Below are 26369 nucleotides of genomic sequence, written 5' to 3'. Positions count from 1 at the left end.
GGCGGCGTCCGGGCCCGCCCCCGGGAGGCGCCCACCCAGGCCCGCGGCCCTGGCCGCCCTCCCCGGCGCCGCCGACCATGCGCCCCCTCGCGCGGACCCTGGTGCTGCTGCTGCTGCTGCCGACTCTCGCGCTGCCCGCGGCCGCCGGCGCCCCAGACGCTCGGCCGAGCGCGCGGCGGAGCCTGGCGTGGGGGCCGGGGCTGCAGGCGGCCGTCGTGGTGCCCGTCCGCTACTTCTACCTGCAGGCCGTCGGCGCGGACGGGCAGAACTTCACCCGATCGCCCCCAGGTAGCGCGCAGCTCCCCGCGGCCCCGCGAGCGCCGCCGCCCGGACCCCGCCCGCCGCCTGCGTGGCGCCTTCCCCGGGCCCGGGAGCGGTCCCCGCGCCCTCGCCGCCCTCGCGGACACCGAGCGGGGAGGGGAGCCTCCCCAAGTGCGGGAAGGAAGGAAGGAATGTATGAGCCCCCGGGGTGAGGGACCGAGGGACCGAGGGACCTGTGTGAGTCACCGGCGGGAGACGTGCTGCGGCCCCGCGGACCCGTGCGGGAACCGCCCCGACCGGCCCGTCCGCCTCCACGTGCGGACCCCGGAGAGGCCCGGATCGGGCGGTAGGCGAGGGCCAGCCCGAGGGCCTGGAATGCAGCTTTGCTTGCTCCATTACAAATGTTTTCTTAGAGTTCTTTCTTTTCAGTTTTGGGACCTGGGGCCACACCTAAGAATCCGTTAAATCTAAGTCTAAATTTAACTCTTTAGAGTATATTTCCTCTCTCTCTCTCTCTCTCTCTCTCTCTCTCTCTCTCTCTCTCTCTCTCTCTCTCTCTCTCTCTCACACACACACACACACATCTGGCGATGCACAGGGTTTACTCCTGGCTCAGGAATTACTCCTGCGATGCTCCGATGCTCCTGTGAAAAGCGGGGAATCGAACCCTGTCTGCTGCGTGCAAGGCAGGCAGGCGCTTTACCTACTGTACTATCGCTCCGCCCCCTATACTTTTCCTGATCACTTTATAACTTAAAACAGACAAGTGAGGTTATGACTCCACTGTGCTAGGAGAGCAAGAATATTCCGCCAGTAATGTTAGGAAGACTTTTGTAGTGGGTAAGTCAGCACACGGCGATCGGTGATTCTGGGGAAAATATGTGTATGTGCCACGGTAGATCAAACCCAGGCATGCAATGCAGCACATGGGCCCTGTCACTTGAGCCACATCCCCAGATGCGTATCTGCAGATCTGAATTCTGCAAACCTGTGTGGTAACATGACTCACTCCAAGACGTTGATCGAGGATGGACTTTGAAAGAATTCAAGCTATATTCAAATACTGGCTCAGCTATTTATTACATGTGACCTTACCTTACTGGAGTCACTTGACTTACTGGAGATGTTTTCCTAAGCGTAAGATGGTATGATAAATACCTATCTTACAAAATTCTATAGGAAATAGGAGAAATGTATTCATGTATAAACATCAAACTTGGATACTGGCACATAACAAATCTTATAGAGCATTTAAAATTTGAATTTGATTTAATAGTTTGGTTTTTGTTTTGGGGCCACATGTGGCCGTTCTCTGGGCCTACCCCTGGCTCTGTGCTCAAGGCATCAACCCTGCTTGGGGCCTGGGGAACCATATGTGCGGCTTGGGTCAGCTGGGTGCAAGGCAAGTGCCACTTCCTGTACCATCTCTCAGAAGGGCTTCTTATTTGTTGGGGGCTACACCTCGGATAATCAGAGGTTACTCTTGCCTCTGCACTCCTGAGTCACTCCTTGTGGTGCTCCGGGACCATATGGGTTGCCAGGAATCGAAGCAGGGTCAGTTTCCTGTAAGACAGGTGCCTTAGCTGCTCTACTATGGTTCCAGCCCCATCAAGAGGACTTTTTAAAAAGGCTTTTGGGGCTACAGTATAGCCAAGCTGACTGGTGTTTACCTGGTATGTGTGAAACACCCCCTAAACTCACAAGCTTTTGCTTTCTTTCCAAGTCAAAACTTCTAAATTTTCCCTTTTTCTAACGGTAAGACTTTGAGAGTCCCACCTCCCTTTGCACAGTCACCGCCTTCTTCAGTTAAGTCTGGTGCTTGAGGTCTCAATTTGTGGAACAAAAAAGCTAAACTGAGCTTCAATTCTGTTCCATTATGTTAGCCCCCTGGGTAAATGAGAATTCACATTCCTTTCATTTGAAATAATTTGGCATTGTACTCTCATTTTTCCCCCATTGATGAGACTAGAATAGCTTTTCTATTAAAGTTCTGGTTATCATTATTATTTTGCATTGATTCTAGCATTAGCTTCACACCAGCAGTGTCATAGGTATTAGAACTTTGAAAATAGCTAGACAGGTAAAATACAGGTTTGTAATGGCTGTATTGTACTTTAAAAATATATTGAAAAAAGGGCTGGAGTGATAGCACAGCGGGTAGGGCATTTGCCTTGCACACGGCCAACCTGGATTCCTGAGTACAGAGCCAGGAGTAACCCCTGAGCATCGCCGTGTGTGGCCCAAAAGCAGTATATATATATATATATATATATATATATATATATATATAAATTACATATATGTAATTTTTTTTTGCTTTCTGGGGGTCACACCCGGCGATGCTCAGGGGTTACCCCTGGCTCTGCACTCAGGAATTACTCCTGGCGGTGCTCAGGGAACCACATGAGATGCCAGGGATCAAACCCGAGTCAGCCGTGTGCAAGGCAAACACCCTGCCCGCTCTATTATAGCTCCAGTGATTTTTAATGATTTTTAATGCTGCTTTAGAGAAAACAGTGTAACTGAAAGAACTATACTTTCAATTTTAAAAAAATGAAAGTGTGGGCTGGAGCAGTAGCACAGCGGGTAGAGCGTTTGCCTTGCACGCGGCTGATCCGGGTTCGATTCCCATCATCCCATATGGTCCCTTGAGCACCGCCAGGAATAATTCCTGAGTGCGTGAGCCTGTGCACTGCCGAGTGTGACCCAGAAAGCCAAAAAAAAAAAAAAAGTGTTGGGGCCAGAGAGACAGCTCAGTGGGTTGAACACATGTTTTTCATATGGGGGGGCCGAGGTTGGATCCCCAGTATTGCAGAGTGCACTGAGCATTGCCAGGAGCAACCCTGAGCACTGCTTCTGGCACTGCTGCTAGATGTTGCCCCAAACCCACAAGAAAAATTAATGAAGTGTGGGTACACACATTCTACTGTACCCACTCGCCGCCAGGTGCAACCCAAACACTAGAAACAAAGAATAAGTAATGAAGTGTGGATGTGGCACTACGCCAAAGCATGAGACTGGGATTTGACCCCTAACACTACAAAACACAGAGAAAGGAAACAAAAGAAAATAAGTGTTTGGAGCTAGTGATGTTTTGGAGCTAGTCAGTCCACCTTGTTTCCCCAAATCACACTGTCATTAATATGCATATATATGTTCTGCTTATTTAAAATACCAACTTGCAGAAAATAGGACTAACTGGGGCCAGAGTGATAGCACAATGGGGAGGGGGTTTGCCTTGCACACGGTTGACTCAGGATGGATCCTTGACATCCCTTATGGTCCCCCAACCTGCCAGGAGTGATCCCTGAGGGCAGAGCCAGGAGTAAGCCCTGAACTTAGCCAGATGTGGGACGACTCCTGCCCAGTCAACCCCATCACATGACCTTCATGGAATCAGGTGGAAATACACAAAGAATCATTTATTTAAACCTTCTAGGTAAGTGGCCAGCATTTAAATAGCTTCACATTAAGTTACTGGCCTTGAAAATGATAATTAAGTGAACTGTTATAGTTTACTGTAGCAAATTTATTTCATACTTTGTCACACCTGTTATAGGATTGTAAAAGCAGGCATGAGGGGTCAGAGAGATCACTCAGAGGGCGGGAGCGATCCCCATTTCATCTCTTACACCACATGATCCCCAGCATCGTTCAGAGTGGGCCCAGCCCCTCCCTAAATAATAAGTTAAAAGTATGTGTTTGATACTTGATTATGTCAGTACATTACTATTGCAAAACGAAAGAAACACCTCTTGATCCACAGGAGAACACAGAAATCTGGAAGATCAGAAGAAAATAGAAACTCCACTGAATGGAGGATAAAAGTCTTTACAGTAATTTCAGAAATTGTATTAAATATATTTACTGTCTAAGGGCTGGAGCGATAGCACAGCGGGTAGGGCGTTTGCCTTGCACGCGGCTGACCCAGGTTCGGTTCCCAGCATCCCATATGGTCCCCTGAGCACCGCCAGGAGTAACCTCTGTGCATTGGCGGGTGTGACCCAAAAAGCAAATAAATAAATAAATAAATTTACTGTCTTGGGAACTGGAGAGATAGTGCAGGAGTTAGGGGCCATGCCTGGGTGCACCCGATCCCAGTTCAGTCCCCTGAGCAAGGTGGGGCTCAGTCCTGGAGGCCCCAGCCCTTCTGGAGTGGCCCTGATGCTCCCCAACACAGTCCCGCATCCGAGAACCTTAGCATACACTGAACCGAGTCCACTGGGAATGGCTCCCAGGTCACTGAGCAACGCTCCAGAGCCCCGCTCCACACACACAGCCTTGCTTCCGTCATGGTCAGTTAATGCAAGAACATTGAGTGCTTTGGTCACTAGGCACCAGAAGGCTTCTCAGGTCATACAGCTGCCCAAACTTCCAGTCAGCCTGTTTTCTGAGAGGCCCTGAGGCTCAGGCACCCCAGAGCTGCCTCTGGAGAGGTTGGTCTTCGACATGAATGTCAAGACTGGTTTCAAAGCTGGGGATGGCCCCCAAACCTAAATAAATAATAAAATAATTTTGTTCACTCTTGTCGGAAATGTCACTTTTATAGAGAGAAGGGATTACTCTCAAGAATAATTTTTTTTTTGTATGCTGTAGGAATAGCACAGCGGATAGGGCATTTGCCTTACACGCAGTCGACCTGGGTTCGATTCCTCCGCCCCTCTCAGAGAGCCCGGCAAGCTACCGAGAGTATCTCGTCCACACGGCAGAGCTTGGAAAGATACCCGTGGCATATTCAATATGCCAAAAACAGTAACAAGTCTCACAATGGAGACATTACTAGTGCTTGCTCGAGCAAATCGATGAGCAACGGGATGACAGTGACAGTAACAGTTGTATGTTTGATTTTGGGGGCACACCTCGTACTCAGGACTTACTCCTCGCTCTGTGCTCAGATATCACTCCTAATATGGCTCAGGAGACCATATGGGATGCCAGGGATTGAGCCCTGGTTGGCCATGTGCATGGCAAGTACTTTACCCACTGTACTATCACTCGGGCCCCATTCTCAATAATTGTTATGGTGAAATTATGAATTTAGGTTATTTGTTTATTTTTTCTTTCAGGTCAAACGTTATTCAAAGTAGTAATCAAGTCTCTTTCACCTAAAGAATTAGTTCGTATTCACGTGTCTAAGCCTTTGGACAGGAATGATGGAACATTTTTGGTGCGATATAGGATGTATGAAAGTGTGAGTGAAGGGCTAAAGATAGAAGTTTTTTATGGTGATGAACACGTGGCTCAGTCTCCGTACATCTTGAAAGGTGAGTGGACTTATATGTGGACACTATTAGGAAGGCTGCAACCACCTGACAGTGCTCAGGAATCCCTCCTGGTGGGGCTCAGGGGACCATATGGGGTCCCAGGAAACGCTGGTTGGTCGGGAAAACAACTCTAGCAAAGAAGATGGTTTTTCATTTGGTTTGTTTTGAAGTTTTTAATCGAATCACCTTGAGATATGCAGTTACAAACTTGTTCATGACTGGGTTTCAGTCATACAATGTTCCAACACTTTATCAGAGTGCATTTCCTGCCGCCAGTGTGCCCAATTTCCCTCTCACCACTGCACCCCCCCAAACACACACATCCACACATCTACATCAGCCTGCCTCTGTGGCACTTCTCTCTCTCTCTCTCTCTCTCTCTCTCTCTCTCTCTCTCTCTCTCTCTCTCTCTCTCTCTCTCTTTTCTCCTGAGCATTATGGTTTTCAATATAGGTACTGAAAGTTTATCATATAGCCCTTTACCTCCTTTCAGCATTCAGTTCTACACAGTGATCATTTCCAACTATCCAACTATCATTGTCATAGTGGTCCCTTTTTTTATCCTAACTGAACTTAATGCCCCCCAACACACACACACGCGCGCACACACACACACACACACACACACACACCCCTACTTGTGGCAAACTTCCAACAGTGGGCCAGTCCTGTTTAGCAGAGAAGTTACAATCTGCATACTTTCTGGAGCCAGTTTAACTTGAAATTTGAAAGGAAAGGAATTTAAAGTGTTTAACGAGCTGTAAGTAATGTTTTTAATGTTGATAATCATTCAAGTAGTTCTTCATTCCTGTGCGTAGCTATATTTTCCATTGAACCTTTTGCTTCTACTAAAAGGATTCCTACCATTGTATTTTTTTGGATAAGAATTCTGGTGATCACACCTTCCAACTTTTGAATATTCAAAAAGGATTTTGCTTTTCATTTTTGAAAGTTTTGGTATTTTAAGTTATAGATAAGTGTTTTATTTTTTTTCCTCTTAGTACTTTTAAAGTGTCCCATTGAATCAGGGCCAGAGAGATATTACTGTGGGTAAGCTATTTACTTTACATGCATCTGACCCCATTCCCTGGCACCATATATGGGCAGCCCCTCAGCACTACTGGAAGTGAACCCTGAGCACTGAGCCAGGAGGAGCCTCTGAGCACTCGTTGTGACCCAACTTCCCCCACAAAAGCAAGGGTTTTGTTTTTTTTTTAATGTTCCTCAACCACTTCTAAGTCATAAGAAATGAGTTTTTCTGCTGTTGACCTCAAGTAACTTTCCTGGGAGCGGGCACGGGACACCCTAGTTTACCTAGTGGCTTGTTTCTGAGAGGCAAGAGCTAGACCACATGGCTCTCACGTGCCCCTTTCACAGTTGATCAGTGGCGCCCTGTGTTCTTGGCAGAACAGAAATCACCCTTGCATACTGTGCTTGTTTCTGGATGTGTTGCTTCCGTAGGACCAGTATACCACGAGTACTGCATGTGTCCGAAGGAAGATCCTCAGGCCTGGCAGAAAACTCTTGCGTGCCCAACCAGAGAACCCCAGATTGAGAAAGATTTTGCTCCTTTTCCCAGCATCAGTCTCCAGCAGATGCTAAATGAAGTCCCAGCCAGGTTTGGGGGGGAAATGGGCGCCGTTGTTCATTACACGATTCTCAATAACCGCATCTACCGGAGAAATTTAGGGAAATACACAGACTTCAAAATGTTCTCTGATGAGATTTTGCTGTCCCTGGCAAGAAAGGTATGAAAATGATTATATTGGTTGCAAGATAATGTGATTTATTTTGTTGTATCCACTTAGTGGTAGAGTGGAAATGGGTCTAGCTATATAGAATTGGAGGTGGAAATGGGTCTAACTACTTAAAATGATAGTGACGGGGGTGGAAATAGAATAATAGTGACAAGGCGTGGAAATGAGTCAGTCTCTTAAGAGAACTCCCACCTGCGGGTGCAGGAGACGTGAGTCAGCAACAGAGCACGCATACACCTTATTTGTGGGAGGCCCTGGGTCTGATTCCTGAAACTTCCTCCCAAACCAAAACCCCATATGAATGTTTGTAAGTTCTCTACTTCAGGAATCTCTTTTCTAATTCCTTCCTTCCTTCCTTCCTTCCTTCCTTCCTTCCTTCCTTCCTTCCTTCCTTCCTTCCTTCCTTCCTTCCTTCCTTCCTCCCTCCCTCCCTCCCTCCCCTCCCTTCCCCTCCCTTCCTTTCTTTTTCTTTCTTTTTTTTGGAGTTGGAGGTGGGAGTGGCTTAGGCCATGCCTGACAATGCTCAAGATTCTCCTGGCTATGTGCTCAGGACAGTGTATATGCTGGGGTTGGAATTTGGGGGCCTCACGCATGCAGAGTTTGTGCTCAGCCTGTTGAACTAACTCTCCAGTGCCTCTTTCCTTTAATTTTTGTGTTTTGGAAGGGTTGGTTTCCACTTGACCTTGTTCAGGGTTTAATCCTGGCACTGTGCTCAGGGATCACTCCTGGTGGTGCTCATATGCAATGTTGGAACCAAACTGGACTTGTCTCCAAGTCATGCTGGGCCCTGCCAGACACCGGCAGCCTTGGGTCACTTCTTATAGTTCTCTGTTCCTGCAGAAATACCTACTGTTCACATGTCACTTCACTCTCTGCAGCTGTTTTTTCCTTCTCATGTCAGAAAGATTTAAACTTAGAATAGACTTTCTTTGTCTTACTGTAAGTGCCTCTGAGACATAATGTGTATGTTATATTGGTTGTAACATACATGAAGATTGGACAGATTATTTTACTATATATAAAAGAATAGATTATCGGGGTCATAGAGATAGCACAGAAGATAATACACTTGTCTTGCATGAGGCTGACCTAGGTTTAATCTCTGGCACCACATATGATCCCCTGAGCACTGCTAAGAGTAAGCTCTGAGCACAACCAGGGGTGATCCCCAAAAACAAAATAAAACACATCAGATTCTTTTGTTTTGGTGCATAGTAAATATAACAAAACACCCAGAAGCCCGACATCTGAAAACAGGGACCCACTCCCCCATGTTAATCAGACTTATCCTGGCCTCTGGGATTTGGGAGGAGCTATGGTTTTCTAGGCCTTGAAGTCTGATTTATTGACAGCTGTGAGAATGATTCCACTCTTGGTAGGAATGCAACCTGCTTCCACTTCTATGGAAGATGGCATAGAGATATCTCAAAAATTACAACCAGAACTCCCATATCACCCAGTGATTTCAGTTCTTGGCATATATCTCCAAACACAGAAACATTAACTTAAAAAGATATTGCATATGTGCGTTTATCACCACACTATTGGCAGTAGCCATGATCTGGAGACAGCCCAAGGGCCCAATGACAGATGAATGAATGAAGTTGTGGTACGTATATACACAATAGAATAGAACTTAGGTATAAGAGAAGATGAAATTGTGCCCTTTGCTACAACTTGAGTGCAGCTAGACGTGGAACTGAGTTAGTCAGAGGGGGAAGGTCAGATACCAGATAAGCTCACTCTATGGCATACAAAGGAATGGGCAGTATGACAAAATGACAAAATTGACAAAAATGACAGAATTCCTTTGAACTTTACATAACAGGTGAGGTTTCCAAGTGGAGAGAGGGGGGAAGGGGAAGAAGAGGCAACTAGAAGTGACACCAGGACAATAATGGGGGTCTTTGGCACTCATGGTCGTAGACAGGCGAGAATTTACCAGACACATGAACTTAAGCACTCTTGTCACTGCGTTACTTCAGCTACAGCCACAGAATACATAGTAAACCTCTCCGAAGGCTTTTCTATCTCTACATCCCTGACAACTCTCCTCCCAGCCACTCTCCACATTTTCTTTTACTTTCTTTTTTTCCCTTCTTTTGATTTTTGTGCTACACCTGGCAGTGTTTAGGGCTTACTCCTGGCTCTGAGCTCACTCCTAGTGCGACTTGGGGAACTATATGGGATTTTGGGGATTGAATTCGAGTCGACCGCATGCAAGACAAGTTCCCTACTCATTGCATATAACTCCGCCCCCTATTCCCACATTTTGAAAACTTGTATTTGATAAAAGGGGGGGCACTGGGACTACATGCAGTGCTCCAGAAGCCATGCGGTGCTGGGGATCAAACCTGGGGCCCTGTGCCACACATGTGTTCCATTGAGCTGCCTCCCAGCCCAGGACATTTATAAAACTGTTAGGAAAAGAATACCAACTGTCTCTTGTTCTTCCTTCTCTCCTGACCAAATAAAGTTAAGGGTGAAAGAGGATAGTTGTGTCTTTTTTTTTTTTACAAAGTTTTTTAAACCAAAAGTCATCTTTGCTGATGAGTGATACTTTTGAACTTTGCAGACTACGTAGCTCTAGTCAATTCTTACTTTAAATAGCAGTCCTCTTTCCACCAGCCCTAGTAGGAGCATATGAACATAGCATGGGTACCCGGTCCTATAGGCAGACCTATATATCGGATTTGCTTTCTTCCTGGGTTGTTGCTGGTTCATGTTGCCCTATACTTCTGTAACTTGTACTACGTTCCTGCCAGAATACAAGAGTATTGGAGTTCAGAGTGTCTTATACTTATGTGGCTCATATTTGAGCTGTCACACTCAAACTCGGTCATATGGTGACACTGGGAATTGAACTCATGGCCTTCAACTTGAGCGCAGGCATTCTAAGCTTCTGGGCTATCCACAGGGATCCCTGTAGGAGTGTTTTTTACTGGGTATGAACTTGCCTGTATCCTATTCATCCTTGGTCTGATTCTGCTGACAACCAAGAAGAATTCTTTCCTCTTCTATTTTTAAATGTTTTTTTTTCCTGAAATTCTTCCTGAAGCTAAAGAATTGAAATATTTAACCTCAACAGCAAAAGTCATCCCTGCACTGATACTTATCCTTTTGCTTATTTAGGTCGTTCTCCCAGATTTAGAGTTTTACGTTAATCTTGGAGATTGGCCCTTGGAGCATAGAAAAGCCAATGAAATTCCAGCTCCTTTACCTATCATTTCGTGGTGTGGCTCTGTGGACTCCCAAGATATTATCCTTCCAACCTACGATATCACCCACTCCACACTTGAAGCTATGAGGGGTGTCACCAATGATCTCCTCTCTATTCAGGGAAATACAGGTAAGCAGAAGTTCTTTCTCTCAGCAAAAGTTTAGAAATTCAAAGGGGAAAGGAAAAAAGTGTAAGTTTATATTTAAGTAGCTCATTCTTATTTTTTTCTTTTGGTTTGCTTTTGGACCACACCCAGAAGTACTCAGCTTACTCCTGGCTCTGTGCTCAGGGATCACTCCTGGTGGGCTCCAAGGACCATATGGGGTGCCGGGGTAGAACCTGGATCAGCTACATGCCCAGCAAATGCCCTACCCACTCTACTATCACTCCCACCCCACTTTTATTTTCCAGCCAAGGTCATCATCATCATCATCCCGTTGATTGTCGATTTTCTCGAGCAGTCTCAGTCATGTCTCCATTCGTCCTAGCCCTGAGATTTTAGCAGCCTCTCTTTCCTCATCCTTCCCAACGGTGCCGCATTGGAGGCTGTTTCAGGGTCAGGGGAATGAGACCCATCATTGTTACTGGTTTTGGCATATGAATATGACGCAGGGAGCTTGCCAGGCTCTCCTATGCGGGCAGGAAACTCTTGGTAACTTGCCAGGTTCTCCCAGAGGGAGAACTAGGCTATAAGATGTCGCTTCCATTTTACAGTCTTTGGATATTCGCCATTGGTGGGATTACACAGCGCTGGAGACAGTCCTTGGGTGTGACCCCCTAGCTACTGGAAAATGGGGGATCTGGGCAGAAGAGGCCCAGTCCCAATCTGAGCAGGCTTGGAGATCTCAACCCTGGGTCCCACACCCTGGGTTCCTTTGCTGGTTCCTTCATGTGCGAGGCTCATCCAAACATGTGGAGAGGGGCCTTGAGCATGGCTGTGGCTGGGTTCCAGAGGTCTTCAGCTGCTGGGGCTCTGCTCAGGGCGGGAAGGAAAACTCAGTCCACCCCCTCCGAGGGGCCCTGGGGAATACAGCTAGGCTCGAGGGCAAGAGACTCTGCCAAGGTAAAGGTAACTTTAGTATAGTTACTTTTTGTGTGTGGGGGTGAAGAGGAACTCCCGAGTAGTGCTCAGGGGTGCCCAAGGGCCACTTATGATTAAATTCTGCCAACTGGTTGGCGCAGTTCACTGTGAAGGCCCAAGGACACAATGCTGCTGCTGGAACCCTGCAGTGCCAGGGACAGCCAGGCCCACCCTGCTGATACTAGGGATCTTCCTGGGTGACACCCAGTGATGCACAGGGGCCACAAAGTGTTGGGGTTCAAATGAATTCCTGGAGCATGTAAAACATGCCCCTCTGACTGCTCATTAGAGTGGTTTCTTCCAATCCTGGGCAAGAGCTACAACAGGGGTTAGGGTGCTTGCCTTGCATGAGGCTGGGCCCAGTTTGATTCCTGGAACTATTTATATATATATATATATATATACTACCAGGGCTCATGCCTGGGTACCCCTGGGTCTGGCCCAACTCATAATCGCTCCCAAAAAGTTTTTCTAATCCAAAAATAAAACATGCATGGATTAAGCCAGTCACATTTATACTGTAACCATACCACTCACCCTGAGTCTTCTTTTAAATTGACCACTTGTAAATTCAGTTTGAAAATAATGTATTTGGTAAAATTGTCACTTAATTCTCTTCTAAAGCCTTTATATAACTGAATGATGTGAGAGAATCTTTTAATATGGTAAAATTACTTGAAGATGCCACAGTATTATAATAGCTGCATAATTTTTGAATCGCTGCCCTACCACTTTGGGATTTTCCCCTTTCCTCTTTCTGCCTCTTTTGATCCATTAAAGTCTGAATTTCTCACCCTTCTTTGTAGGCATTGGATTTATGAACATATGCTTTTATTAAATCAAGTTTTTTAGCTTAAAAAACAAATTCAAGCCCTGCATAACTTCCTTTTATATTTGCTGTGGTTTGGTAGAATTAATGAGTAAAAGTGGATATTTTTTGGAACTAAGAATGAAATAAAAGTAACCTATTTGGTATATACTTACAATGATTTCCTGAAAAGCATGCTAAGCTATAGACTGACCCCCGCTAGTTTCTATTTGGTGATTTACCTAACACAGTACTGATATGTATTAACTAATGGCTTCTCTTTAGAATAGTAGAGTATATTTTAAATGATCCTTCCAGAATTTTCCTCTCCAGGAAAGCAAGAATATAAATATAACTAAACAGTAGAGTTCTATCTGTATATTTGCATTTGACAACACATACATAGAAAAGTCATCTCTCTATTCAAAAATTATGGGCTCAAAATCGGAAGCAGCTTTAGCATTCAAACTTTGTAGCTGTTATTTAGTTTTGTCATTTGTTCTGGCTTCTCTGCTCTAGAAAGAACTAGAACAAAATCCTGGTTCATTTTTTTTTTAACTAAAAAGTAGGCAGGATGAAAGAAGATAGTACTTTGGTGAATGGGCCAACAGATTTTGCTTTGAACTTGGCCTAACATTATTTGAGATATGTTCTTGTATCATACAACAGAAATTCCGTATTTGAGTGAATTCTAACTAGTAGACAGATTAAATGAGAGCATTTCCTCACCGGGGCGGGAAAGGTAGCACAGCGGCTAGGGCTCTAGTCTAATCCCTGCCATCTCATGTGGCCCTTTGAGCCCAGCCAGGAGTGATCTCTGAGCTCAGAGCCAGAAATAAGCCCAGAGCACGGCTGAATGTAGCCCAAAACAAACTAAAAAAAAAATCAAAAACATTCCCTTATAAGATGCAGCAAATAAAAGAGCTGTTTGTCTTTTTTTAACTGAATCACCGAGAATTACAAAGTTACAAAGTTATTTATGATTCAGTTTCAGGCATATATTGTTTCAACACCAATCCCTTCACCACTGGCCACTGCCCTCTACCAAAGTCCCCAGTTTCCCTCCCACTATCTCCTTTGTTCTGTGGCAGGCACTTCCCCTCTCCCCACTGTCCTAGTGTTCCCTTCCCTAACTTAGCCCCCTCACCCATGATCCAGGGTCAAGCTTCCGACTAAAGAATTCTCCTCCTTCCAATTCTGCTGCTTTTCATTTCTATTGCCATTGGATATTTGATATTCCCCTACTACTAGATCTCTTTAAACCACACATATGAGAGAGATCATTCTAAGAATTGTTTTTCCTAAGTCTGAAATTTATAAATATCTCAGCAAATTCAAACTTGATCCCACATTTCTTTGGAAATAGCATCTACTCTAGAAGATGAGTTAATGCTAAAAAATACTTTAACATCCTAAGTGGCAGAGTAGAGATACACTTAGCATGCAAAAAAGTGTGCAGTTCATCATCACATGTGTTATGCCCTCACACTTCTAGGACCTTCCTGGAGCAATAAGACAGAAAAAGCTTTCTTCAGAGGCCGGGACAGCCGGGAGGAGAGGCTTCAGCTGGCGCAGCTGTCCAAAGAAAACCCGCAGCTCCTAGATGCCGGAATCACAGGGTATTTCTTTTTCCGAGAGAAAGAAAAGGAGCTTGGAAAAGCTAAATTAGTTGGTTTCTTTGATTTCTTTAAGGTAAGAATTTTTTTTTTTCTTTTCTTTTTGGGTCACTCCTGGCATTGCACAGGTGTTACTCCTGGCTCATGCACTCAGGAATTACTCCTGACAGTGCTCGGGGACCATATGGGATGCTGGGAATCAAACCTGCAAGGCAAATGCCCTACCCCCGCTGTGCTATTGCTCCAGCCCGTAAGGTAAGAATTTCAAGTCTTCTGATTGGATATGAATTGACAAACGTACTTAAAGTCAGCTAAGGAGTTGGTCTAAGGCATATTTTTCCTGTTCTGTGAACTGGCACACTTTGTTCTCACATAAAGATTACCAATCTTGGGGGCTGGAGTGATAGCACAGCGGGTAGGGTGTTTGCCTTGCACGCGGCCGACCCGGGTTCGAATCCCAGCATCCCATATGGTCCCCTGAGCACACCGCCAGGGGTGATTCCTGAGTGCTTGAGCCAGGAGTGACCCCTGTGCATTGCTGGGTGTGACCCAAAAAGAAAAAAAAAAAAAAAAAGATTACCAATCTTATTGTGATTTCCTGTTTTTGTTTTTGTTGTTAACTTTGTTTACCAAATAAGTTAGATGGGCTAGAGTGATAGTACAATGGGTAGGGCATTTGTCTTTCGCACCGATCCCCAGCATCCCATATGGTTCCCTGAGCACTGCCAGGAGTGATTCCTGAGTAGTGCAGATCCAGGAGTAATCCCTGAGCATCGCTGGGTATGACTCAAAAAAAAAAAAAAAAGAGAAAGAAAAATACAAATAGCTTATAACTACATTTAATACAAAATATAGTAAGGTTTATTCTAGGGCTTTGGTGCATTTATTTTGTTTTTTTCTCTTTTGTTCTTTTGGTCTTTGTTTTGGGGCCACACCCATTGATGACCAGGGGCTACTCCTGGCTCTGCACTTAGAAATAACTCCTGATGGTGTTCAGGAACCCATAGTGGGTGCCAGGGATTGAATCTGGGTCAGCCACGTGCAAGGCAGATATCCTACCTGCTGTACTCTCTCTCCAGCCCCATCTTTTCTCTCTTTTGTATTTGTTTTAATCGGGACTACAGGTGTCTTACATAATATAGTCTCAAGTGCCTTTTGTAAATACAGCATAGATCCCATGTCAATAGCAATTACTTAAGAAAAAATTAATTACTAATAAAATATGCTGCAGGTTGACTTTAGGTTGACCTTGTGACCACTCACTACTTTTGGACTATCATGTAACCTGCTTCTGCCTCTGGGAGAAACTGACAATCTTCTGAGAGTTTCCTGCCCACATGAGACAGCCTTGCAAGCTTCCCATGGTGTATTCATATGCTAAATCCAGTAAGCTGGATCTCATTCCCCTGACCCTGAAAGAGCCCCCAGTGCGACATCCTTGGGAGGGCCTAGTCAAGGATAGCCTTCTGAAATCTCGGAAAGGACAAAATGAGAGGTTACCGAGCCCACCGGAGAAATGGGTGATTAACGGGATTTTCGTGATTTCGTGAATAAAATATGCAGTGATAGTATCCTGATTATCATAGTGTGTTATATTGAAAAGAACATGGGATTTAAATATAAATATATATAATAAATATATTTAAATTTATTTTAAATATTTAAATATTTAAATTTAAATAAATAATATAATTTATTTCTATTTTATACTATAAATAAAATAATATAAAATAATAGAGATTTATGTTCTCAGAACACCAGTTTTCTCATTTGTGAAGAACAGGTACTTTTACATATTATAATTGAATAGGTTAGTAAGTGTGAAAAATGACTGAAATTTAAATCAAAGTTAATTAATTCTCAAAAATCAGTAAACAGTGTAGATAATGTGTCACTGTATCTTATTAGTATTTAAAATTTTTTTTGTCTCCCATAAGGGGTGGGAGGGGGCGGCCCTGGTAGGGGAGGTTCTCACTGCAGGCCAGCCAGATGCAGAGGCGGGCTTAAGCAATCAACACCGAAAGCATTTTATTTATCTTTAAAATTTATTTATTTTGGTCTTTTGGGGTCACTCCTGGCGATGCTCAGGGGTCATTCCTGACTTTGCACTCAGGAATTATTTCTGGCAGTGCTCAGGAGAACATATGGGATGCTACAGATCAAACCTGGGTTGACCACGTGCAAGGCAAATGCCCTTTCTGCTGGACTACAGTTCCAGCCCCATTGAAAGCATCTAATTAAATTAATTAATTGATTAATTTTTGCATTTTGCATATTTAAATAAATATATATGCCTCTCTGGAGAACCCAGCAGCAGCTACCCAGAGTATCCCGCCCGCACGGTAGAGCCTGGCAAGCTCCCTGTGGCGTGTTCGATATGCCAAATACAGTAACAATAACAGTCTCATTCCCCTGACCCTGAAAAGACTTCCAATTGTTGGGAAAGATGAGTAAGGAGAGGCTGCTAAAATCTCAGGGATGAATGGAGACGTTACTGGCACCCACTCGAGTAAATTGATGTACAACGAGATGACAGTGATACAGTTATAACTCTAAAATTGAACCTTGGAGAGGATGCCTTGGGTCCAAAGCAAAAATGAGTAATGTAAAAATTCAGATTTACTAAATAGGAAACTTTTGAAAATAATTTTCTGCTTATCTATAGAAATTTGAGTTCTCATTCTATACTTGAAAGATGATTTCCTATTTCCTAAAATTATTTTTTTAGCTTATGTTTAAATGTGTTGTATTTCTCAAATTGATCTGTTAAAAGTTGCTAACCAAAATAAAAAATAAAAAAGGTGAGTTACAAAATAAAAGATATTCCTAAACAATCAAACTAGAAATTAGTAATTATCTTGTAATTTGAAATGACAGTGTTAATGAGAAATAAATGACTTAACATGTTTGTTTATGTCTATATTAATCTTTTAGTACAAGTACCAAGTGAATGTGGATGGGACGGTGGCTGCTTACAGATACCCATATCTCATGCTGGGTGACAGTCTGGTTCTGAAGCAGGACTCTCCATATTATGAACATTTCTATCTTGCACTAGAGCCTTGGAAACATTATGTTCCAGTTAAAAGAAATCTTAGTGATTTACTGGAGAAAATTAAATGGGCCAAGGTACGGTTTCTGGAATTTTAGTTTCTTTTTGGGGAACCTAGGGTCAGCCTCATGTGAAGCATTTGCTTCAACCTGTACTATCTCTCCAGCCCCAAATTTCAGTTCCTTTAGGCAATAGCAGTTTCTCCAGTGTTAGTTACATGAATTCCATCTGAATACAATTTAGTTTGGCATTATTTAGCCCAAAGTAATGTTATATTGGAAACTCTGTTTCCTTGAAATATCTTAAGAATCACCATCAGGATCATTTCAGGACATCTCTGTCAGCATTTTTGGGGGTTATAGGTTTCCTTTTTTTCCTAAAAAAAATCACTAAATTTTTGCACTCCAGAAAGCAAGAACATACCAAATGTGAATTACAGATTTTAAAGTGCCTTATGGACAGGAAAACATTTAATATAACCATGATACTCTTTATTTCTTTTCCCCACTTACCAGAGAGGCACAAATCTATAATGGATGCATGCTATATAGCATCCCAAGAATCATGTTCCTCATCAAATAAGAATTCCTTTTTTCAAAAGGAAAAGTATTTTTAAAAAGTACTAAAACAGTATTAAACACAGTATTTAAAAATACTGTGTTTTTATGAAACTAAAAATGTATCCTTTCATTATAAGACTTTACTTTGTTTCTGAGAAGCAGTATTTGGTAACAAATAATTGGGTGCCTGAGGCAAAATCATTTATGTGACCCTTTATAAATAGAATATGCCTTGGAAACTATTTTTACTTGATATTGAAAGGATAGAGATGAGAAGAAATGAAACATAATTATACTATAAAATGGTTTTTCTTTTAAATTTTTTTAATTAATAAAAAATTTTATTTAGTCACCATGAAATTACAGAGTTATTCATGACTAAATTTCTAAAGCCATGCACAAATGTCAAATAAGAATGGTTCAAAGACCAATATCAAACCTAAATATAAAACCACGCTCCCTAGCCTAGTTTCTCCTCTTGGAGAACCTGGCAAGCTACCGAGAGTTTACTGCCCACACGGGAGAGCCTGGCAAACTTCCCGTGGTGTATTCATAAGCCAAAAACAGCAGCAATGATAGGTCTCATTCCCCTGACCCTGAAGAGCCTCTAATGTGGCACCATTGGGAAGGACAAGAAAAAAGGGGCTGCTAAAATCTCACGGCTAGGACAAATTAAGACGTTACTGGGCCCACTTGAGCAAATCGAAGATCAACAGGATGACAATGATACAGTGATTATAAACAGAAGGAATTATTTAGTAGCTTTTTCTGTGTATTAGCTGGTAAAGTATTAGCTGTCTTCCTGAAGTGTCTTTGGAAACACTATTTCCAGAACGAAAAGATGCACTTGTGGCTGATTTTTTTTTTCTGCAAACTGAAGGACTACATTTTTAAATTGCAGAATACAATGAAGTACATTTTGAGGCAACTTTTTGATTCCTGCTATTTGTTTTTTATTTGTATTTTCCCCCTTTGCTTTGGCTGTTGTATTTGCAGTGACCAGGGGTCACACACTTTGTTGTGGTGTCAGGAATCCCCTACTTCATTGTGTTGCTGAGGGTCCCAAATGGCAGTACTATTGGGGTCGCATGGATGGATCCTGCCTGCAAGGCTCGCTCTCTACCATCCCTGGGCCCCCATTGCCTCTTTAAATGAAGTTTTTACAAGGTTATAATATGACATCTGATGGTTTTATTCTAATTTGCATTTTACTGACTTTTATGGGTTTTTTTTTGGAGGGGGGTCACCCCCAGCAATGTTCAGGGGTTACTCCTGGCTCTGTGTTCAGAAATCACTCTGGCAGTGCTCTGGGGACCATACAGAATACTGGGATTTGAACCCTGGGTGGGCTACATGCAAGGCAGGCGTACCCCACTATACCCCACTATAGTATGGTTCAGGCCTCTCTAGATTGCAGTTTTAGTATCAAGCAGCAAGGGAACAGGTGATGAGCCCCCAACTTCCTGGGAGCTCAGAAAGAATCAGAATAGTCCAATGAGAGTCTGCATGTGGGGGGATGCATTGAGGTAGCAGGATAGTTATCATGCCTGTGTTTTAGGGTCCAAGCTGCTACCACCATTTCCATACACAGAGCAGTGTAGGAAGTAGCTGCTCTGTTTCCATGGTATTTTTCTTTCCGACTTCCATCATGCTCCGTCTCTCCCAGGCTGTCCTAGTCCACCGCACATCTTTCCCACCTTACCTTCATTCTTAGCTTTTGTCTGTGTGTTTGGGGCTGAGGTGCAGGCGGGTGGGGTGGTGGTGATCGTGGAGGTGGTGATCATCATAGTGGTCATGGCAGGTATTGCTGGAGTAAATTCCATTCATCGATCCCTTTGAAACCTTTTAGGAAAATGATGAGGAAGCCAAGAAGATTGCCAAAGAAGGGCAGTTGACGGCGCGGGCCCTGCTGCAGCCTCACCGGCTTTACTGCTACTATTACAGAGTCCTAAAGGTTAGTTTGTGCTGAAGGGTCATGTTCTCAGATCACGTACTTTGGCCTGAGGACCCTGTTTCTAGAAGAGGCTCCAAAGAGCCTGTGGGATCTGACTGAGGTGAGCACCAGCCTGCCGGAAGAACTGGTGCTTAGTCCCTGTGAGGGCGTCATATTTTTATCTCCAGGCAGTCTTAGGAAATGGTGCTGCTCAGGGGCTGGAGCAATAGCACAGTGGGTTGGGCGTTTGCCTTGCACGCGGTTGACCCGGGTTCGATTCCCAGCATCCCATATAGTTCCCCAAACACCTTCATGAGTAATTCCTGAGTGCAGAGCCAGAAGGAACCCCTGAGCATCACTGGGTGTGACACAGGAAGGAAGGAAGGAAGGAAGGAAGGAAGGAAGGAAGGAAGGAAGGAAGGAAGGAAGGAAGGAAAGAAGGAAGGAAGGAAGGGAGGGAGGGAGAGAGGGAGGGAGGGAGGGAGGAAGGCGATATTGGTGCTCAGAGAAATGATCAAACCATCTACCTCTTTGTTCTTTTGTTGTTGTTGTTCTGCCTCCCTTCTCTTTGTTCTTTTTAAGATGCATGTTTTTCCTCTCACAGTCCAGGGTGGAAAGCAAATATTTAGCTTACTATATAAAGCAAAGTAAATGAAAATTATAGTAACACCTTGTTGTAACCCCTTGGGGCTGAGTAGGGAAGGACACTTGTGTCGTGGGAATCAAACATCAGGCTCTTTAAGTAACTCTCCCGTGACTAATCTCAGTAAAATTTAGTCAGAAAGAAAAAGGTAAGAAAATGATACTGGTAAGGCTGGAGGTCGTAGGTCAGTGGTAAAGTACATTCCTTATTTGTGTATGGCCTGGATTCAGTCCCTGGCACCTGGGGGAAGAGAAATTGTGCTTTCACTTTACCTCAACCGTTATTGTTCTGTGGGCAGAAAAAAGGTAGATTTTCTCAAGTGCTGGTAGCTACTATCCTTTTGCAGAAAAATAACAATGATAAATCACACTATTTAGCAGCAATCTTTACCTTAAGTGAGTTCTGTTCCCTCTGCTGGTTTAGCTTTAATTTTGTTTACTTATTTGTTTCTGGCAGTGCTCACGGGCTATTCCCAGTTTAGTGCTCGGCAGTTGCTTCTGGTGGAGCTGAGGGGGATCAAACCTGGGTTTCCTACATGCAAAGCATTCACCCCATCCTGATAAACTATGTCTCTGGCCCTGGATTTAATTTGAATAGTAGGAGTTTCTCCCATTGAAATGTTACTTAGGCTCACGGAATCGTGTCAGCGTCTTGCTGCGTCTGGGTCAGTTGGTGATGTGAAGCTGTGTGTACATGGACTCGTTGGATGGAAATATCTGTTGACAGGAGCATTTGTCAGTGCCTCAGTGGGAGGACATTTCACAGGCCAGCCACTGTAAAAATGTGTGAGAGGGCAGGAGAGATAGGGCAGGGATGGACGTACTTGCATTGCACCCTGGCATCACATATAATTCCCCCAGCACTGCCAGGAGTGATTCCTGAGCCAAGAGTAAGCCCTGCGTTTAGCCAGGTGTGAGCCCAAAACCAAAATATTCATAAATAATTTTTTTAGATGTATGAGGCTAAGGCGATAGCTCAAGTCAGAGCATATGCTCAGCATATGCAAAGCCCTGAGGTCCACCCTGGTCCCAGGCCCCGATCCACCTGCACTGTGTGAGGTACCCACAGTAGCTACTCCCAGCCCCCCATGGACCAAGTGGCCCCTGTGAAAACACTATAATTTAAAGAAACCTTTTCCACATGGTGATTCAATAAAAGAATAAATTAAAAAAATAAGAAACCTACTAAAATTAAAAAGGTAAAATTGTAAATGATTTTAGGCTTAAAGAGAGCATGATGGTGAAGCTGTGAGACCACCAAGTTAATTTTGAGGCGTTTATCATCTTTCCATGTTTTGGTATTCAACAAAGTTAATTACTTATTAGCAAGCGGGGAGCAGATACTGAGAACTGTTTTTTCAAGTTGAAATGCTTGGCATCTCTTTGGTAAAAGCTGCCTACCTACACCGAAGTTGTAGATGGGGTTTCCTACGGGATGACAAAATAGTACACTAGTGCCAATAATAATTACTGTAACGTTAAGCCAGGGATATGCCTCAGAAGAACACCTGCTTGCATGTGTGAGGCCCTGGGTTCGATATCTGGCACTAGTGAAAAATAAAATTATCATGATAAAATTATTATTTTTTTCTTTTTGGGTCACACCCAGAGATGCTCAGGGTTGACTCCTGGCTCTGCACTCAGAAATCACTCCTCATGGTGCTCAAGGGACCATATGGGATGCTGGGAATCGAACCCAGGTTGGCTGCGTGCAAGGCAAACATGCCCTACCCTCTGTGCTGTTGCTCCAGCCCCAATAAAATTATTTTTTAATGTAATTTCCGAACTTGAATAAATCAGACCTTCAGTTTGAGCCTGAAGACCCCGCAGTGACTAGAAATAACAGCACAAGTCAGGGGGTGGGGAGGAGAAATTCACGTTGTGGGGACTCACCTCTTGACTGCTTCCAAACACATCTCAGATGTACGCTGACCGCCAGTCCAGCAAGCCGGAAATCCGAGAGGGGATGGAGCCTGTGGCCCAGCCTAAAGACAGCACCGCCACCTGCCACTGCCACGAGGGAAGTCCAGCGAGAGAAGAGCTGTGAGGCCTGGCAGTGCCTGAGACACTGTCTCGGGGGGCCTTTCTGCAGGCATGGATGGACTGAGCCAAGGAAAAGCAGGATGACCAAGTGGCTTTGGATTTTTCCTTTATCTTAAGTAAAAACGACTTGTTCTCCGCTTCACAGTGTCTCTTAGCGGAAAGCACAGGAGTGACAGTGGGGAGAGAAGCTTGAGGAGACAGAGGCCTGGCAGTGACTGCCCTCATCAGAGTGAGAGGTTTGTTCCTTGCCTTTGTCCGCTTTCCTTCTTCTCCATCTCATTAGCAGCAGTGAACACGGTTGTGCAGCTCCGCGTGTGCTGCATGTTGCACCTGCAGGTTGCTGATGACTCCAGTAATAGCCAGCCTGCATGGAAGCTCACAAGAAGACTCTCAAGGGAGAAGTTTTAATTTATTTTCTATTTAAGTAATTTTTTGTACTTCGGCACCCCGGTGCCCAGCACTGTAAATAGTCATGTTTCAGGCCTACATTGTCGTTACACCTCACCCAGAAGGGAGGGGCTATTTTTTGATGCTTACTCTTTCTAAGTAAGTTGTATGATGGCCTCACTTTTTTTTTTTCTGGAGAATGTATAGAATGCCAGATTTGCCACATGCAAAAATAGTTGAAGAATTGTTTGGTGTTAGTTTTCCCTGGGTAACTGGTGAACCCAGGTGGGCCGTGTGCAGTGCAAGCCCCCTACCTCTTGCACTGTCACTCCAGCCATAAAAGCCAAAAATATTTTCAAGTGAAATAGTGCCTTATCTAGGAATTCCATCTCCTTGGGTTGTTTGTACACAGAGTTCCCAAAGTAAAGGAGAGCCTCCTGTCAGTGCCTTTCATTATCTGCAGATTGAATGGCTCAGAGAGAACAAGGCCAGTGGGCAGTGTTCATTCTTTTTCTTCTCTAAAGGGGCACTTGAGGGCCTCTCTACAGGCTGCGGTGAGCCCAGGCTCCTGAGAATTCCCTGGGAGGCCCCGAAGGTTTCTTCCCTCTGCCCTTGCTCTGGGCCGCTGGGTTTCCTCGTTATCAGGAGGAAATCTGCAGGGATTTTCTTAGTCTTTGAGGACAGTTCACACTTCCATCTTAAAGCCCAGAACTTTGTGATAGACTCCTTGTATTACCGCCCCCCCAAAAAGATTCAGCTCATTAAAGAACACACTCCAAAAACAAGCACTATCCACACTCCCAGTTTAAAAAGACAGACTTTAGGGCTGGAGAGATAGTACCAGAGTCAAGGCATGTGGGATTTCAATCCCAGCAACACCTTGGCTCACTCCTGAGCACAGAGCTAGGAGTAGTCCTTTGCTGCTACTACAGTGCAAAGCTCTACCCAAAAAATTCTACAAAGATGAACTCTCTTCATAGATACCTTTCCCTAATGTGGAAAACCGTGTAACCTTTTTAAAGTAGTCATGTTTTTTGAAATGCAGTAAGAACAGAATTTTATTTTATTTACTTTTTTGGCACACCTGGCTTCCTCCTGGCTCTGTTCAGGGATCACACCTTCTACACTTGGTGGACCATATGTGATGCTGGGAATCAAACTGAGTCTGTCACATGCAATCCTAGCACCTTACTCTGTGTACTGTTGCTCTAGCCTCAGAATTTTAAAAAATGAATAAGGAAAAGCAAAGCCACATTTGGATTATGCACATTTCCATGGGTTTATCTACATTTCCCTGGACAACCAAAGTCGGTTATCCAGGGAAAACTAATACCCGACAATTCTCAAAGTGCTAAGAAAACACCTTCCCAAATCCTGTTCCTTGACTGGTCAGAGTGGAGATTCTGAAAATAAGTTTGCATTCCCTCCCACTTACCCTGGCTTCCAGTCCATTCCTGATGTCTACTTGCATTTTGATGAAAACATCTTCCAGTTAAAATATTTTTTATCATCAACTGCCAAACAGGCCCAAAAGTTCAAAGTGAGTTGAGGCACACAGCTTTTGGGTTTGGAAAAGGAAGGGAATGCTTGGATAAATGGAGTCCCTGGAGAAAAGCTGCTCGAGAGAGAAGCCTTCATCTAGAAGATTCTCCAGCCCACCAGCTCAGTCATAGCCTGAAAAATGTTCGTTTTTCAGGACTTTCTGACACAAATGCAATTTGCTAAAAATGCAATTACTAAAATCCTAATTCTTTACATTTCTAGGGAATTAATTATTCCCTAGTTCACATTTATATTACTTATTTTCACTATTCCAATTTTCTTAAAATTATGTAATCTTTCAAAGGGGATAGGATATATTAATGAGGATATACAAGTAAACATGATAACAGCATTAGTCTAGAGAAACTATCAACTTGTTTTTTGGGGGGGCGTTGCAATGTTGTTCTTTAATAAAATCTTGGAACTTCTTAAACAGCCATCTTAGGGAATAGGCTAAATTGATTTTGCTACATCAACAAATACAGTACAGCTAAAATAACTTCACTGAAACTGTGAAGTAGTTCTAAAAGTCCTCTTGTGAAAATTTTCTGATTTAAAAAAATGTAGTTATGCAACAATGAGTATAATGCAAAATGATGTATAAAATATACACACATATGTGTGGTTCAAATTTTGAGACGAAACTCACCAATAAATGAGGAGGAGGGTGTTTGTGAGAGGAATTTTTACTTTTTGTTTTATTCCTATTATATGCAAAGTGTTTTTACTATAAGTATGAATCAGATGGTAAAATTAAGAAAAATAAAGACCTTGGAAAAGATGTGTACAAAAGATAGAAGTAGTAAATAAATATTTATATTTTCTGTATGCTCTTAAATCTACTATATTCAAAATTTTATATCCTGGGACATAATAAAGAACATTTTCTAAATAAATTTCTTTAAAGATATTTTTTGAGAAAGATTGTAACCACCTATACCACAGAATTTCTGTAAAGGGATTGGTCTCATTTTAATTCTATTTTCATTAAATAAATGAACCAAAACTTCCATCACTGCCACTCAATGTCTAGTGAATAGAAATTTAATATCAAAGAAGAAGATGTTTGAACTTGACAGGGTGAATTTTCAGTTATCTCAAATGAAGTAATACAAAATGCAGTGTCTTAGTTTGGGTTGCCATGGCAACAGATCCACCTCAGGTGGATGAACCATCACAGTTCTGTAAGTGCAAGAACAAAGTGTGGGCAGATTCCGTCCAGAGTGAGCCTGCCTCTTGGCCTGCAGAACCAGCAGCGGCCTCTCATTTCATCCTTACCAGACAGAAACCAAAAACAAAAGTCCTGTGTCTGAAAAGGCCACTATTCCCGTCATAAGGACTACACCCTAATCTAGGTGCCCACCAATGTCCTCTCTCCAGATACTTTCACATGGGGATTAGAACTTCAACACAGGGGAGTGGTGGGGGACACAAGCATTCCCTGGAAGACAGATACTTCCCTGACATACTAAGATCAAGGTTAGGAGAAATAGAAACTGATTTGGGGGGAAACAAAGCCATCTTGTGGTGATATGTTTGTGTTTAAGTCCTAGAGAACCAAATTAGCCAAAAGGCAGAGTAAGGATCCCTCTTTCACACGTAGAACCTCAGTTTACATTTTCCCAGCCACTATTAACTCTCACCTCATGCCAACCTCTTGGAGCCAAGGCCAGTAAACAATCTTGCAACATTCCTTAAATAGACATAGGACAGAGATTGGTGTTTACTTGTTCTATGGGGAAAATTGGGGGCAGGGGTGGAGTATAGAGGGCAGAGGGAGGGAGACATGACAGCCTGTAAGTAAAGGGAGAAGGGGAGAGAAATGCCTGTTCTCTTTCACTGTCCAGCTGGATGTGCTGCAGTTCTGATGCTAACCACCCACCCAGATTCAGTGAGGACCCAACTGCCCATGCTTCTTACAGATTTAGTGTGCCATGTGATAGCCCCCACTCAGGTACAATAATTAATTCCCTAGAAAAACTCACAGGTTCCTTCTCCTAGCTTCAAATTCCTAATATAAGTACTGATGCCTGCTTGGAGCCCCTGTAGTTTTCCAGAGGCCCCTGGCAGCCTCACCTTTGACTCACACTCATTCCTCATGTGTGTCCACTATATGAAGTATTTCTAAAAAGGTTCCACGTGCACATCTGTGGGTTGTTTTACCCACTGTGGGCCCCTTAAGTTTACATTTTTAAACCCATTT

General features: G+C 43.7%; 1 protein-coding gene across 1 annotated transcript; it reads left to right on the top strand.

The window, feature by feature from the left end:
* POGLUT3 (protein O-glucosyltransferase 3) lies at nt 1–25086 on the top strand. The gene is made up of 8 exons (XM_055132793.1): nt 1–288; nt 5328–5525; nt 6987–7273; nt 10415–10631; nt 13887–14083; nt 16942–17136; nt 19469–19573; nt 22116–25086. Exons 1-8 carry the CDS (start codon nt 78–80, stop codon nt 22239–22241), a joined length of 1536 nt encoding a protein of 511 aa, XP_054988768.1. The 5' UTR covers nt 1–77; the 3' UTR covers nt 22242–25086.
* The last annotated feature ends 1283 nt before the right edge of the window (nt 25087–26369 follow it).

The sequence above is a fragment of the Sorex araneus genome, chromosome 3 (assembly GCF_027595985.1).
Source record: "Sorex araneus isolate mSorAra2 chromosome 3, mSorAra2.pri, whole genome shotgun sequence".
Lineage (NCBI taxonomy): Eukaryota > Metazoa > Chordata > Mammalia > Eulipotyphla > Soricidae > Sorex > Sorex araneus.
Note: the sequence above shows the minus strand (reverse complement) of the source record. Positions and strands in the feature narration are given on the sequence as shown.

What these genes read in the sequence shown, in the direction of transcription:
- POGLUT3 (XM_055132793.1), top strand. Translation starts at nt 78, where the DNA reads ATGCGCCCCCTCGCGCGGACCCTGGTGCTGCTGCTGCTGCTGCCGACT. An exon ending in CTTCACCCGATCGCCCCCAG is followed by an intron (nt 289 to 5,327) that starts GTAGCGCGCAGC and finishes TTTTTCTTTCAG; the next exon opens with GTCAAACGTTATTCAAAGTA. An exon ending in GTCTCCGTACATCTTGAAAG is followed by an intron (nt 5,526 to 6,986) that starts GTGAGTGGACTT and finishes TTGCTTCCGTAG; the next exon opens with GACCAGTATACCACGAGTAC.